Raw genomic sequence first — 14,446 nt, 5'->3', positions numbered from 1 at the left:
TAGATGAATTCGGGTGTTTATTATTCTTTTTTATTTATTTATTTATTTATTTATTCATTTAAACGGGAATACAGAGTTATACATAAAAAAAGTACACAAAGGAATTAACAAAAAATTCAATACGTTTAATTCAAGCATATTAATCATGTACATTTAAGTATTTTCTTCAGCAGTTGAGTGAATTTGGGGGGATAAGCAGGAATTTTAAAATGCTTTAAAGCTGAATAATTAAGCTTTCCATTAATGTACTTTGTTAGGATAGGACAATTTTCTCCCCATGTCTGTGTGGGCTTCCTCCTAGTGCTCTGTTTTCCCCAAAAAGTCCGAACACATTTGGTATAGATGAATTAGATAAGCTAAATTGTCCATAGTGAATGTGTGCGAATGAAATTGCATTGATGTTTCCCAGTGATGGGTTACAGCTGAAAGGGCATCCGCTGCGTAAAATATGCTGGATAAGCTGGTGGTTCATTCTGCTGTGGTGACCCAAGATGATATATTTTGTTATATTTACAGTAAATGTTCAAGTAAATAAATAAATGAAATATGATCTTTATATTGTAATGATATTTGGTATAAAAGAAAAAAAATGTTTTTTTTTTCAAACAAGCCTATTTTTTGGTTATAGGCAAAATATACCAATAAACCAAATGCAATTTGTGAATTTATTATCATTTATGAATTGTATTATTAAGCAAAAGCCTAATACATTGAATATACGATCACTGAAAAAAATACATTACCCTGGCTCTGTTCACAATCACTCAAAAATATTTGCAAATCGAGCTTTTACTTTCTCAATACATTTTACAGCGTTCATATCATTGTCTTGCAATGTTTAAATACCTCCTACCTGCTTAACAAGATTTTTTTTTTTAGCCAAGAATGACTTACAGGAAATCTTTGTTGACAACAGCAAAATTCATTCATTAATTTTCAGCTTAGTCCCTTTATTCATCAAGGGTCGCCACAAAGGAATGAACCGCCAACTTATTCAGCATGTGTTTTACGCAGTGGAGCTTTCAGCTGCAACCCAGTACTGGGAAACACCCATACACACTCATTCACATACATACACTATGGCCAATTTAACTTATTCAATTCACCTATAGCGCATGTCTTTGGACTGTGGAGGAAACTGGAGCACCTGGAGGAAACCCATGTGCAGGGGCAGATTTAACCAATAAGCAAGGAAAGCAGCCACTTAGGGCCCCAGGAAATCTGAGGGCCCCCAAATAAATACCTAGAAGTATAAATGATTCTATAAATTATAACATCGTTTTCTGTCACATTTTGTTTAGTGAGGGTCTAAAAGTTTGAATTTGAACGTAATTATTACCTCTGCGCAGACGTGTCCCCAATCTTCAATTATGGACCAGTCTAGCAGTAAAATCAGTAAAGATTTAGCTTTAAAAACAAAATAGGTCATTTATTATGTTTGGTTGTGAATTCAACTTAAGAAAACAAATAATTTTAAAAGTTTTACAAGGTGCTTTACATGTTTTTGCATAAAGATAAAATGTAGAAAACGAGATCGAATGATATAAAAAAAAAATAGCAAAATAATAAAATATTTTTTTAAATTAAATAAAAAAATATGCATTTTAGAACTTTTGGTCCCCTTGGCTGGAATTACTTATGGCCGTAAAATCACTAAATTCACCCAAGCCAACACGGGGAGAACATGCAAACTCCACACAGAAATGCCAACTCACCCAGCTGGGGCTTGAACGAGTGACCTTCTTGCTGTGTGGCAACAGCACTATCCACTGCACTATCCACTGCGGTGTTGCCCAATAGCAAAATTTTCAATACAAAAATAAAGTCTTAAAAAAAGATGCATTGCTGACAGGTATTTTCCACATTATAATCAGCTCTCTGTTCCTAGCTCTGACTGTCAGTGGATCACCAGCCTTCTGACAGATAGACAACAGCTATCGGAATGGGTAAAATCACATCCAACAGCCGCACCATCAGCACTGGTGCCCCCCAGGGATGTGCTCTCTCACCACTGCTCTTCTCCCTGCATACCAACGACTGCACCGCAAAAGACCCCTCCACCAAGCTCCCTAAGTTTCCATATGACACTACTGTTATCGTCTTCATCCGGAACGGTGACGAGTCTGCATACAGACAGGAGGTGGAGCGGCTGGCGTTATGGTGCGGATACAACAACCTGGAGCTGAACATGGTCAAAACAGTGGAGATGAAAGTGGACTTTAGGAGAAACCCCCCTGCACTCCCCCCACTCACCATCATGAACTGTGGCTGCAGTAGAGTCATTCAGGTTCCAGGGCACCACCATCTCTAAGGACCTGAAGTGGGACATTCACATAAACTCTATTGTGAAAAAAGCCCAGCAGAGACTGTACTTCTTTCGTCAGCTGAGGAAGTTTAACTTGCCACAGGAGCTGCTTGTACAATTGTACAATTGTCATCCAATCCACCCTCTGCACTTCAATCCCCATCTGGTTCGGCTTAGCTGACAAAACGGACCTCCGTAGACTACAGTGTATAGTCCGGACTGCTGAATGAATTAATAGCACTACCCTTCTATCACTTCAAGAACGGTACTCTTCCAGAGTGAGTAAAACTCTGGACACCTCGCACCCAGCACACTGTTCAAACTGTTACCATCTGGTCGGAGCTTTAGAGCACCAAGCACAAAAACAGCCATACACAGGAAAAGTTTCTTTCCTTAGGCCATCTACCTCATGAACAGTTAAATATTCCCCAACTGTGCAATACTTTCTCATACGCACTTGTACACAGCTCCTTATATCAATACATAATTCAAAACTTTTTCCATTCGCATTTGAATACAACACCTTATAGCTTGTATATTTATAACAAATCTGTACATACAATTCAACATTCAGAGCTTTTTGACTAACTGCATCTTGTTTAATGTTTATCGTATTTATTTTTTCCATATTTATTTTGTGTTGTCACTTGTTACTTTAGGTACACTGGAAGCTTAAACAAATTCCGTGTGTATATGAAGCACACTTGGCAATAAAACTGAATCTGATGAATAAATATTCTGGCTCCTACATGTTGAGGTCCTATAGGAAGCTAGACAAACCATATGCAAGAGCCTTAACATTGGCTTTATTCACAAACTTGGTTGTGTTTGTTTACAACTAGGTTGCTGCATCCATGATAAGCTCAAGAATAATTATCCTGAAAAATAAACCAGATGCATTCTCTCTCACTGTTGTAAACAATCTGTGTCAACTCCCATGTGAGTTAGCATACATCACTATCTTCTTCAGACTGTCCTCAGGGCCATTAGCAAGGGTGCAAATTGCTCATTGGCCATTAGGGAAGTCAGACATATAGTAATGTAAAAAAGTTAGGACACCATATTGAATTTCATGGTGTTCTGTAATAAAATAATTTAAAAAAACGACATGGTCCTTGACAGGTCTGAAAGATAAAACCTCAGATGAACAACATCACATGACATTTTACACTATTATTCTTTATTCATCAAAAATAAAGCCAACAGAAAAGCCATGGGTGACAAACTTAGGACATCTCGATTTAGATAGATGCCTGTAGATCCATTTTAGCAGTAATTAGTTAAAGTAAGCATTTTCTGTAGCATACTATCAGTCTCACAGATCACTCTGGATGAGTTTTTTCAGTCAGAATAGGGTCTGGACTTTGCCTGGAGTATTGCAACACCTTGATTTTTTTTTCATTTACAACTGTTCTGTTGTACATTTGCTGGTGATCAATGTCTGGTTGCATGACCTAGTTTTGGCGGAGCTTCAGCTGTGAGATGGGCATTGTGTTCACACACACTGAAGCTTCAGACCAACTTCTGCAGATGATCACCAGTTCGGGCATTTGATAGGAATTGCCTGACTTTTTTAATGCTATGTTATTCATCTGAGGTTTTATTTTTCAAAATTTAAAAACCTGCCAAGGATCAGATATTTTTATGTCTTGATATGGAAAAATATATATTTTATAGTGTTCTAATTTGACTGTATTTGACTGTATGTGTGTTTGTTTATTGTTTAATTTTTATTTTAATTAAGTGCTAAATGCAGGGTAAACACTTTTTTGCCTGTCCATAATAAGTTTGAACGACTGTGGTTTTACTGCATATTAAACTCAAGTGCTTAGGTCGCCACAGCAGAATCAACCTCCAACTTTTAAAGAATATGTTTTACACAGCTGACGCCCTTCCAGCTGCAACCCAGTACTGGGAAACACCCATACACTCTCATTCACAGACATACACTACGACCAATTTAGTTTATACAATTTACTTACAAGGTGACACAGTGGTGCAGTAGGTAGTGCTGCTGCCTCACAACAAAAAGGTCGCTGGTGAGAGCCTCGGCTGGGTCAGTTGGCGTTTCTGTGTAGAGTTTGCATGTTCTCCCTCCGTTCGCATGGGTTTCCTTCGGGTGCTCCGGTTTCCTCCACAGTCCAAAGACATGCGGTACAGGTGAATTGGATAGGCTAAATTGTCCGTAAGAGTGTGAATAAGCGTGTATGGATGTTTCCCAGAGATGGGCTGGAAGGGCATCCACTGCTTAAAAACATATGCTGGATAAGTTGGCGGTTCATTCCGCTGTGTCAACCTCAGATTACTAAAGGGACTAAGCCGAAAAGAAAATGAATGAATGAATGAATTTACTTACAGTGCATGTCTTTGGACTGTGGGGGCAACCAGAGCACCTGGAGGAAATCCAAGGGAACACGGGGAGAACATGCAAACTCCACACAGCAATGCCAACTGACCAAGCCAGGACTTGAACCAGCAACCTCCTTGCTGTGAGGCGACAGTGCTTACCATTGAGCAACCGTGTTGCTGGGTTGAAAAAATTTACAATTCAACTATTATTTCATGATTATTTGTTGATCCGCAATCAAAAGTGGTTTATCAGATCTCTCACAGTTTTGGCTTTTTGGTTTGTTTGTTTGTTTTGTGTTCAAAAGGATCGGCATCATGCACACATATATTTTATGCATGGCATACCAAAAAATGATGGTTTAAAAAGTTCAATTAAAGAAAAAAAAAAAAAGCTTAAATCTTGTATGACCTGAGAGTGAGTAGGCCTACCTTTACTTTTAATTGCTGAAATTTTTTTTTGCTCCAAATTTCAGTTTTTAAGTGCAGAAAGTAAATTATTGTAGTGGTTATTTTTTCCTTATTACAAGTTGCTTTTTTTCTTTTCATGTGTCACACTAATGATCAATCTACAGATTATTTAGTGCAATAACACATCCTTGAGTTTGCAATGTCTGAGTTTTTCTGTAAATCAGCTTTAAATGGCAAGAGTTCCATTTTGGACAAAAGTAACACTGTTATTTATGTCCACTGCTAATAGCCATGCATCATTTTTCACTTCCACATTAGAGTTTGCAGTGTTCTGATGTTCTATAAGATTAATGCATATTGCCAATAATAATAAAAAATATAAAAAATTTTATTGAATTTTAAACATTTTGCATTTTTAGATTGCTTTTGAAACATTTGATGCAAGTGAAATGTTAAATAAAAAATCTGTGCTGACGGGGTCAAAAGTAACAAGGTATAACTTGTTTAAAGTGAAATTATTTTAAAGTTGTTGATACAAAATAACACCTGATTTTAATAGACCACTCTTGTGAGTTAGTAACCACAGCAAAACATTTATTTCTGATAAAAACATTATCTTTTAAAATTGGGTTTTCATGAAAATGAATGTTACTTTCGTTCCTGCTCTCCCCTACACTGTAAAACCCAACAGTCAACTTTATCAAAACAAAATAAGCGTAGTTAACTCAAAATTTACTTAAAAGTTAATTCTACTCATTTGAAATGATTTTGAACTCAGTGTTGAAGATAATGAGTTAATTAAATACCTCATTAATTCAACTTAAATGGAGTAAGTTCACAGTACTCATAGATTAGATTTTTAACTCAAATAGTTTGTTGCAATCAGTTTCCTCAAACGGTTTGAGTTGACTTAACTTATTGAGTTTTACAGTACTCAGTTGGTTTGAGTTGACATAACTCATCGGGTTTTACAGTACTCAGTTCTTTTCATTTATTGGGCTTTACTGTGCTCAAATTGCTTCTTTTACTCAAATGGATTAGATTCAGATTACTCATTACTCAGTACAAGTTTTTTTTTACTTAAATGGTTTGTTGCAATCGGTTTCCTTGAATGGTTTGAGTTACCTTAACTTATTGGGTTTTACAGTGTATACAACAACAACAAAAAAGTTAAATGTCACATCAAATTAAAATTTACATTTCTTTTCTCGTTCACTAAAATGCATTAATCTCCAAACTTTGCATTCAATGCCTTGTGTGAACCACACGCAGACTGTTGCAGATGTAAATGTTAACCGATGGGTGGCGCTATCTCATGATTAATCTCACTAAACCGTAACCACAACAGCGTGATCTCTATTCCTTAGAGCAATGACAAGTGGGTGGTACTGTAACGGAGAACAAAAAAGATGAAGACATAATGCAACAACAACCGAAGGACTAATATAAAAAGCTTTTTTTAACAATACGAGCTATGCATGCAGAGTTTTCTAAAAGAAACTTAACGAGTTTAAAAACAACACTAATCAAACGAACACCTCGCAAGGGGTTTTAAATCAAGGACTTTTAACATCTGCGTAAACGGAGATCTAATTTCACTTCTACTCAAGAAATCACCAAGTCCTCAAAGAACAAAAAGGGCAATCACTTCATGTGAGGAGAACATCTCATCATTTTAAACCAGGTGAAGTCGGATTGTTTTGTCGTGAAACAACGAATGGAAACTTGTAAAGGACGAACTCAGATGAATATATTAAGCATCTGTTTGTTCAGAATATGAGGAATCAAACGGGATACTGTGAAACAACAGGCGGTCAGCGTTTCACGGTAAGTGTGACTGGTCTTTTCTACATCATTTATCTTGCATCATGACTAAATATGATTCATAATGACTTGTCTATATACGCCAGAATAAAATTACCCCCTAAAAGAATATAACTCGTTAACGTTTATATCTAATTTCACAGATGGCCAATGTTAAAACGGCTCCCGTGCTGAGGGGTCCCGCCGCGCAGAAGGAGCGTCCCGCACCCGAAGGCGCAGGATCTTCAGCCTATGATTCCCATGCAGCACCATGGACAGGGTTTGCAGGCTCGCTGCCGACACCCCTCACAAACTCTCTCCTTCGATCAAAATGGCCCAAAGACACTTTAAACGGTTACCAGCCTGAATACAGCTCCACTGGGACGAAAAGAGAGTTTTTGGACACCGGGCATTTATGCAAAAAGTGCATCTCTCATTTCAACGTCTTCAGAGGGGAAGCGTTAAAACAAGTAATCGACGGAAACCTTTCTACTAAAGTAAGTATATTTGTTCAAATAAAAAGAAATCGCATGCATTTGAGAGCAATGCACTTTATAGGGTGGTGTTGAGTGAGCTGCATTTCCACCCCATCAGCACAGATTCTGTCTCATATTTCAATTACATATGAGGCGCATGCTTTTTTCCCCTTTCCTTTCCCTTGAAACGAGTTTAAATCGATTAGCCTTTGCAGTTGGTTTGTGATTCATGTGACACTTGGCTAGCCCTGATTACAGAATATGGAGCGTAATGGGCGGAATATGAAAACTCAGTTTCTACTGAGGAGAACAATAAAGTAAATGACACCATAATGCGATCAGCTGAGGCACAAATGCATTTGCTGCTGGCATTTGTCTCAGTGTTTGGTGAATGTGGGGAGAAATAGGGTACTAGATCACTTTTTTAAGCCTTTTTTGAGAAATTATGGAATTTATGATAAATCTAGGTTTTAAAATGTAAAAAATTTGGGTAATTTTAAGTTTCAATTTGTTACCAATTTTCTATTTGTTAACAAATCCTGCTTTAGTTAAATTAAATAATGATATATTTGTTACGACTAGTTTACGATATGTTAATTTCAGTGTTTACTAATGGTAAAAAAAAAAAAAATATATATATATATATATATATATATATATATATATATATATATATATATATATATATATATATATATATATATAAATAAATAAATATATATATATATATATATATATATATATATATATATATATATATATAAATGTAAAAACAATAAATAATAAATTAATAAATACAATGTAAATCATGGAAAATAAGTCTAAATAATAAAATATTTGAATTACTCAACATGCAAGATAAAGTATCATTAGATTAGCTTAAAAATAAATGGACAGATTTAGATGAATCAATTTCAGACGAAAATTGGCACAAAATAATACAAGGAATTTTTCCATCATCCAATTAAAAATTGTTCTTTGATTTGCACTGGTGAAAAGTCAGACTCTTTAAGATTAAAGCTGACATTGATCTCATATGCGATCGGGGAGGCTCCTGCTACTCTGCTGCGCATGTTCTGGACATGTCCAAAGCTTTACATGTACTGGATTAGTATTTTTGAGACCTTCTCCGAGGCATTTAGGGTGGTAGTAGAGCCATCCTCATTTTTTGTGGTGTTCAGGGTGGCCCCTGAGAACACTCCTCTTAACATAAGACAAAATTAAAATGTTAGCCTAATTTGGTTTTCTTCTGGCTAGAAGACGATGATATTGTTAAAATGGAAAGACTCCACCAACACATAATCACTGGATAAGAGAAGTGATGTCTCATCTCAAGTTGGAGAAAATAATACTATCAAAGGGTCTGTTGAGAAATTTTATAAGGTCTGGCAACCTTTTTTAGCTCTTGTGATGGAACTGGACGCACACAACATGACAATATGAGAAAAATGGAACTAATGTCATATTTTATTTTTATGACATGTTTTCATCTTTTATTTTCTCTATGGGCATTTGAGTGTATAGACCTCATTAAGGATTGTAACAAAAACAATAGTCCCAATGTATTTCCTGTTTTACATTTTTAATTTCTATAGCTTTCAAGAATCTAAAAAGAGCCACATATAGATAAATAATATTATGATAGCTCTTTTGATATTATAAGTTATGATTAAATTGCCTCTTGTTACAGTTCTGAAATAGTTTGACAACAAGCAGGAAATGTTCATGGGCCAGTGACATGACCATATTGAAATATTTTATATTGTTCCTATGTCTAGTGGTCTGGGAAAGGGGTGTTTTGTTTTTGTTTGCTCTGTATAACATGAAAAAAAACTCTTTATGTCTAAACATAGTCTCATACTTATTTTGGCATGTAAAAATAAAAGCTTTTAAAAGGTAAAAAATATATATTATAAATTATTTTATTTAGATAAAAACAAATTCTTAAGTATCAAACAAATGAATGTAAATAGTTTAATAAAAAACCTGTTTGTTATTATTTATTAATTAAATTTGATAAAATATTAAATTAAAAGTAAAAAAAATACATAAAATGTAAATTTTTAATAATTACTATAATAAAGTAAAATATATTTTAAAAAGTACATATTTGACAAATAATATTTTTTAAAAATGTATAATTTGAGAGTAGTATATATGTGAATATTTTTAATATCCCTGAACTGTCATGAACTAACAATAACATAAAATAATAAAATCATTATTTTAGTTAATCAAATATGAACTAATATCAAACCTAAAGTGTTACCATTTACTGACATATTTCCAAATTTCATTAAATATTTTTACATTTATAAATAACTGACACAATTCAAATAAGCTTTAAGTTCCATATTACCAATTATTAATTAATTAAACAAATACATATCCATTTAGTAGTTGTTGTTTTTTCTCCAAGCAAGTCAACCCTCATCAACAACATCTTTCCATGCTCCCCCCAGGATCCCAAAATCTCCATTCATCTTTATGAGAGCATGAAAGCCCCTGCTAGTGTGGAGTCCTGGGGCAGTGTGGAGGGCCGATGCAGCGTCTGCTCCGCTCACTATAGCCAGCTGAAGCAGGAGGCCATCCGCACCATCCTTACCCAGGACCGAGCCATATGGACTCCCCCATCTACTGCCAACATCCCATCCACAACCCCAGACCCAGGCTCACAAACGCTCCCCAGAACCTGGAGCCACCGATCTGTCGTCTCAGACCCCCATCAGAGGCCCAGTGAAGCAGCTCCTCATTGCTGGATTAAGGGCCGTCAGCATTTTGAGGCCCTGTGGCCCCTGTCCTCATGCAAAGGAATTCATCCAGAATCCCAGAAGGTAAGTCTTGGATTTTGTGTATTTATTTGATAACATGGTTACACTTTATGATAAGGTTTTGTTTGTAATATTAGTTTTTGCATTAAGTGGCATACAAGTAACAATAAACAACTAATTTATTAGGCTTTGTTTAGGTTATTTTAGAGAAATCTTCACGTTGAATTAGCTAATGTGAAAAATACAAAGCAATCTCAAGCAATTTGTAATTTTTTTATTTAGTTGCGGATTAATATGAATTTCTTAGTTCTCATTTGTATTTAGTATGATTTGCTCATCCCGCAATGGAATTAAATCATACAGAATTGTGCATATTAGTCTATGTTCAGACACTACTTAAAATATTTATGTTTCGACATGAGTGTTACGTACGGATTCACGTGCAGTTCGTAGTAGTCAGACAGGCAATGGTCAAAAGAGGAGCAAAACAGAAGAATAAAGGTAATCCAAAATACCTGGTCAGAATACAGGCAAAAGTGGCAGCAAAGAATCAAAACAGTTTAAAACAGTTAAACAAAGCAAGGATCGAAACACGGCAAGACAACACGGCATAAAACAAGACTTAGCAATGTGTGTCATCATCAGTGATTAAGAACTGGTGTGTGTAAACAAGTAAAATAGGATTTGTAGTTCTTTTGTAGTTTTCCAGCGATCTGTATGGACTAGATTGCTGGTGATTGTGACAGTGACACCGGGTAAATAAACACACACATTTGTCATTATTTTTTGCATTTAAAACAGCAGAAAAAATATATTTTTAAATGTTTCAGTGTATTTCAAAATATAGTTTTAAAATGTTTCTGAAAAAATATAGCATGGTTTTCAACATTTATAATTATACAAAATGTTTTTTGAGCATAAAATCAACTTTTTTTAGATTGATTTGTACCACTGACATATGCATGTATGTTTGTATAAAATGGATTATTAGCTATATTTACATCGACTATTTTGACTGTATTCTAATTATGGATATTTTGTTATGTCTTTATGTCTTTTTTTGACTTTGAAATAGATAAAACAAATTCTAAAATGCATAATTTTAGTAGGGGAGCAATGCTTTGCAGATGCTCAAATGACACAAGCAGTTTTTAAAGACATAACAATAAAAAAAAAGTAAATTTTGTGCCAATAGACACCTTTAGCTGTTGTATCTGATTTTTGTAAACTTGCATGTAATATTATAAAATCTGTATCAAAAGTTATATTTAGCACTTTCGCCATATGTCATATACTTATGTGATTGTTTCATACACATATACAATATGTATCCACTTGTTAAGTTTGACGTCATGCGAAGTGGCTATCAAAATGTATGGGGAGACTCCATAAATGGTAATAACAAATGTTTACAAAGTTATGTAATATCAAAAATCATGATAGCAAAATGTATTCATCACCTACACTATACCAAAACCAAATTAAACAATTTTTTTTCTTCTTTTTTACCTATGTGTGATAAGTGTAAAACTACAGGGGACACCACAGCTCATGCATTTTGGTTTTGCCCCTCTTAAGTTTTTTTGGAAAGCATTTTTGATTTATACTCCAAGGCCTATAACATTTCCCTCCACAACACAGCGCTTGACTGTGCCCAAGCTTGTTAATCTAAAAAACTGGAAATCCCCTTTACCTTCTTCTTTTCAAATCTTTTTAATTGATATGGCATCCGTCATCCATTTGGCAAGGCTCCAATTTATAAGGTCCATTTCTAATGGAAAAATCTCTACTTCCTAGGAACCCTTTCTCACATACTTAGACCTAAAACATCCCAATCCAAATCCAGAAACCCTAAAAACTGACTGGCAAACTACCTTTTAGGACTTTTTGATGACTACACACTACATTTCTTTTTTTTATCTCCAACAGCTGAACCCACATGTATGGCAATTCATATTATATTTACCTTCAAAGAGTGTATATTCTGAGACTTTGTTTGTTCTGTTGTACTTAAAAAAATATTGGTGATAAATATTTAAACACCATGGCTTTATAAAAAATTCACTTTAATGTGTGATATGACTGCTTTGGAGCATAAAACATAAATCACTTTATATATCTGACAATTCCGATTAAAAGTCCAATAAATTTATTTCGTCTGACAATCTTTTGTGTTTTTTAAATAAATCTGGCCCTTTAGTGCAATTGTTCAAGAATTTTTCACAATATTTTTACAATTTTCTTGCCGTCCCCAAAGTTTTGAATACTAGTAAATGTATTCCTTTTCCAAACACTTGTGATAAAGAGAGAAACCATTTCTCCACTTCATATTTTATATCCAGTGCATCGTCCATGTGCATAATGTAAGAGTGTATGCATTAAATATACATAACTGCGTCTGCTCACCACATGTGTGTCATCTCACGATATACAGCCCAAGCTGACCTTGATAAAATACAGAGGAAGCAGATACAGGAATGCTGCTGGTAAATGGTGAAAGCCACATCCAATCCACACCACAGAGAAGCCTGTTAGAAAAAACAAGAAGCTTGATCGATATAGCTGTAATATTTAATGAGCAGTGAAATATTCATACAGTGCGCTCGTAAATACAGATGAAATGAGAATGCATTATGAAAGTGAGGCCGAGAGTGAATATTCCAGACTGCTCCATCAGCACTCACTATAGCAGATCTTTAGATGATGCAGAGCGAGGGCATGACGGCACTCGGGTCCATTAGTCCAGCTCCATTTCATTACACAAACATCCATGGTGGATTCACTCAGTGCTTAAAGGAAAAGTTCACACTAAAATTTATTTGCTGTAATTTACTCACCTTCAGGGCATCCACAATGTTGGTGACTCCTTTTTTTCTTCAGTCAGACATTGAAGAAGATTTTTACTTGTTTTAGTCCTTGGTGATTTATAAAATGGAAGTCATTGGCTACTTTAAGAGACAAAAAAAAAACATTTAAAGGCAAAACATAATTGATACTCATGGATCCTCACACGCATACGAAGGGAAACAATTAGTGTATGCAAGTAACAGAACACTATTTCCAACATTATTACCTTGATTTAATTTAATTGTTTTGATCATGGGATTTTTATCTCTACATTTCAAGGGGAAAAAATAAACATCCAATTTATTTAGTTGAATTATTAAATAAAAAATAAAAGTGTAAAAAGAAAGAACAGAGAAAAACACAAAGTAACACAAAATAATAAAAAAATAATAAATAAATAATAATAACAATTATAAACAATACAAAACTACTTCTCAAAGCAGAGAAAATGTATTATACACTGTCAGAAAAAAGGTACAATATTGTACCAAAGAAGGAACAAACCCTTGTCACTGCATGGGGCAGTACAATTTAATTATACCTTAACATAAAGACACAAATGTGTATCCAGTTTTGTATATTTAACCCTCTACTGCATGGTACAACCATACGGCAACATGATACTTATGTTAATTTCCCTGCCACTGTTTTTTTAGACCAACATTATTTTTTTTTTTTGGAAAGAGAAGACCTTAGTATAGCCAATGATGTGCTTTGGTTAAGTCACATGACGTGCTGTGTTTTTCTGTAGAGCGATTTCTGACAGACTGGCAATTATTGTGAGTAGTTGCTAAATGCAAATGTAAACATCAATAAAAACAAAAGATCAAATTATGTCAGATCCACAAAAAATCTAAAACATCACATTTAGTCAATTATGATGACATTCACAAATAAATTTTTTTTTATCAAATTCGTTTTTTGTAAATCGATCAAATGTTTGTGTTGCCAAATAGCAACACTGACTAATAGTGGAACGTTGCGATATTGCAATGGGTTAGTTAGCTAGGAAGGTCAGCTGTGAACTTTTAAGTTGTAACAATAACAACATGAATGCTAATAATAAAATGTTTTTTTAGTCATGTGTTAATGACATTTGGATTATGGATAAAATCTAGTTTTAATCGCAATACTACTTTTGAATATGAATACAGCAAACAGTGTATTAGTGAGCACCACCATGTTCTATGGTAAGCGAAAGAAGAAAAGGACAGAACTTGGCCTTCCTGCAGATGAAAGTGAGGAGGAGATGGGTTTTAGTGACTATGAGAATGATGCAGACTGGACATTTGATAGTGACAGTTCAGGTAAGTTAGCTCAGAGGCAGATAAGACAGGTGTAGTATATAGTATAATATATAAATATTGTTAACTAGTAGCTACAGTATTCTGATGCGTCTGGATATACTAGACTTGTTATTTATTTATTATAATATTTACTGGAGAAAATATTTATATTTACTGGATGTTGTATACATGATAATACAT

The 14,446-nt window shown here is 34.6% G+C and overlaps 1 protein-coding gene and 1 long non-coding RNA gene across 7 annotated transcripts in view; one reads left to right on the top strand and one right to left on the bottom strand.

Annotated features, from left to right (window-relative positions):
• Positions 1–1,405: 1,405 nt before the first annotated feature.
• LOC137488670 (uncharacterized) overlaps positions 1,406–14,446 on the bottom strand; it is a 45,105-nt gene continuing 32,064 nt past the window's right edge. Inside the window, exons 7-11 of one of the 3 annotated variants that reach the window (XR_015518682.1) lie at positions 12,950–13,060; positions 12,797–12,858; positions 12,519–12,640; positions 2,254–2,315; positions 1,406–2,123 (exon numbers count right to left, since the gene is read on the bottom strand). This is a non-coding gene — a long non-coding RNA (uncharacterized LOC137488670). Of the gene's footprint in view, positions 2,124–2,253; positions 2,316–12,518; positions 12,641–12,796; positions 12,859–12,949; positions 13,061–14,446 lie in introns of those variants that run through there. The other 2 variants (XR_015518683.1, XR_015518686.1) reach the window with 2 other exon arrangements.
• The window catches only part of kif26bb (kinesin family member 26Bb), a 38,587-nt gene continuing 30,587 nt past the window's right edge, over positions 6,447–14,446 (top strand). For all 4 annotated transcript variants that reach the window (XR_015518679.1, XR_015518680.1, XM_087298441.1 and 1 more), the window contains exons 1-3: positions 6,447–6,889; positions 7,030–7,362; positions 9,804–10,175. Coding sequence is in view for 2 of the 4 variants with exons in the window: in XM_087298441.1 (XP_087154567.1) it covers positions 6,839–6,889; positions 7,030–7,362; positions 9,804–10,175 (756 nt within the window). In the remaining 2 variants the exon portion in view is untranslated. The remainder of the gene's footprint in view (positions 6,890–7,029; positions 7,363–9,803; positions 10,176–14,446) is intronic.

This window comes from Danio rerio, chromosome 20 (genome assembly GCF_052040795.2).
Source record: "Danio rerio strain M-AB ecotype USA chromosome 20, GRCz13ab, whole genome shotgun sequence".
NCBI lineage: Eukaryota > Metazoa > Chordata > Actinopteri > Cypriniformes > Danionidae > Danio > Danio rerio.
The sequence above is the reverse complement of the archived record's forward strand: the minus strand, read 5'-3'. Positions and strand labels throughout refer to the sequence as shown.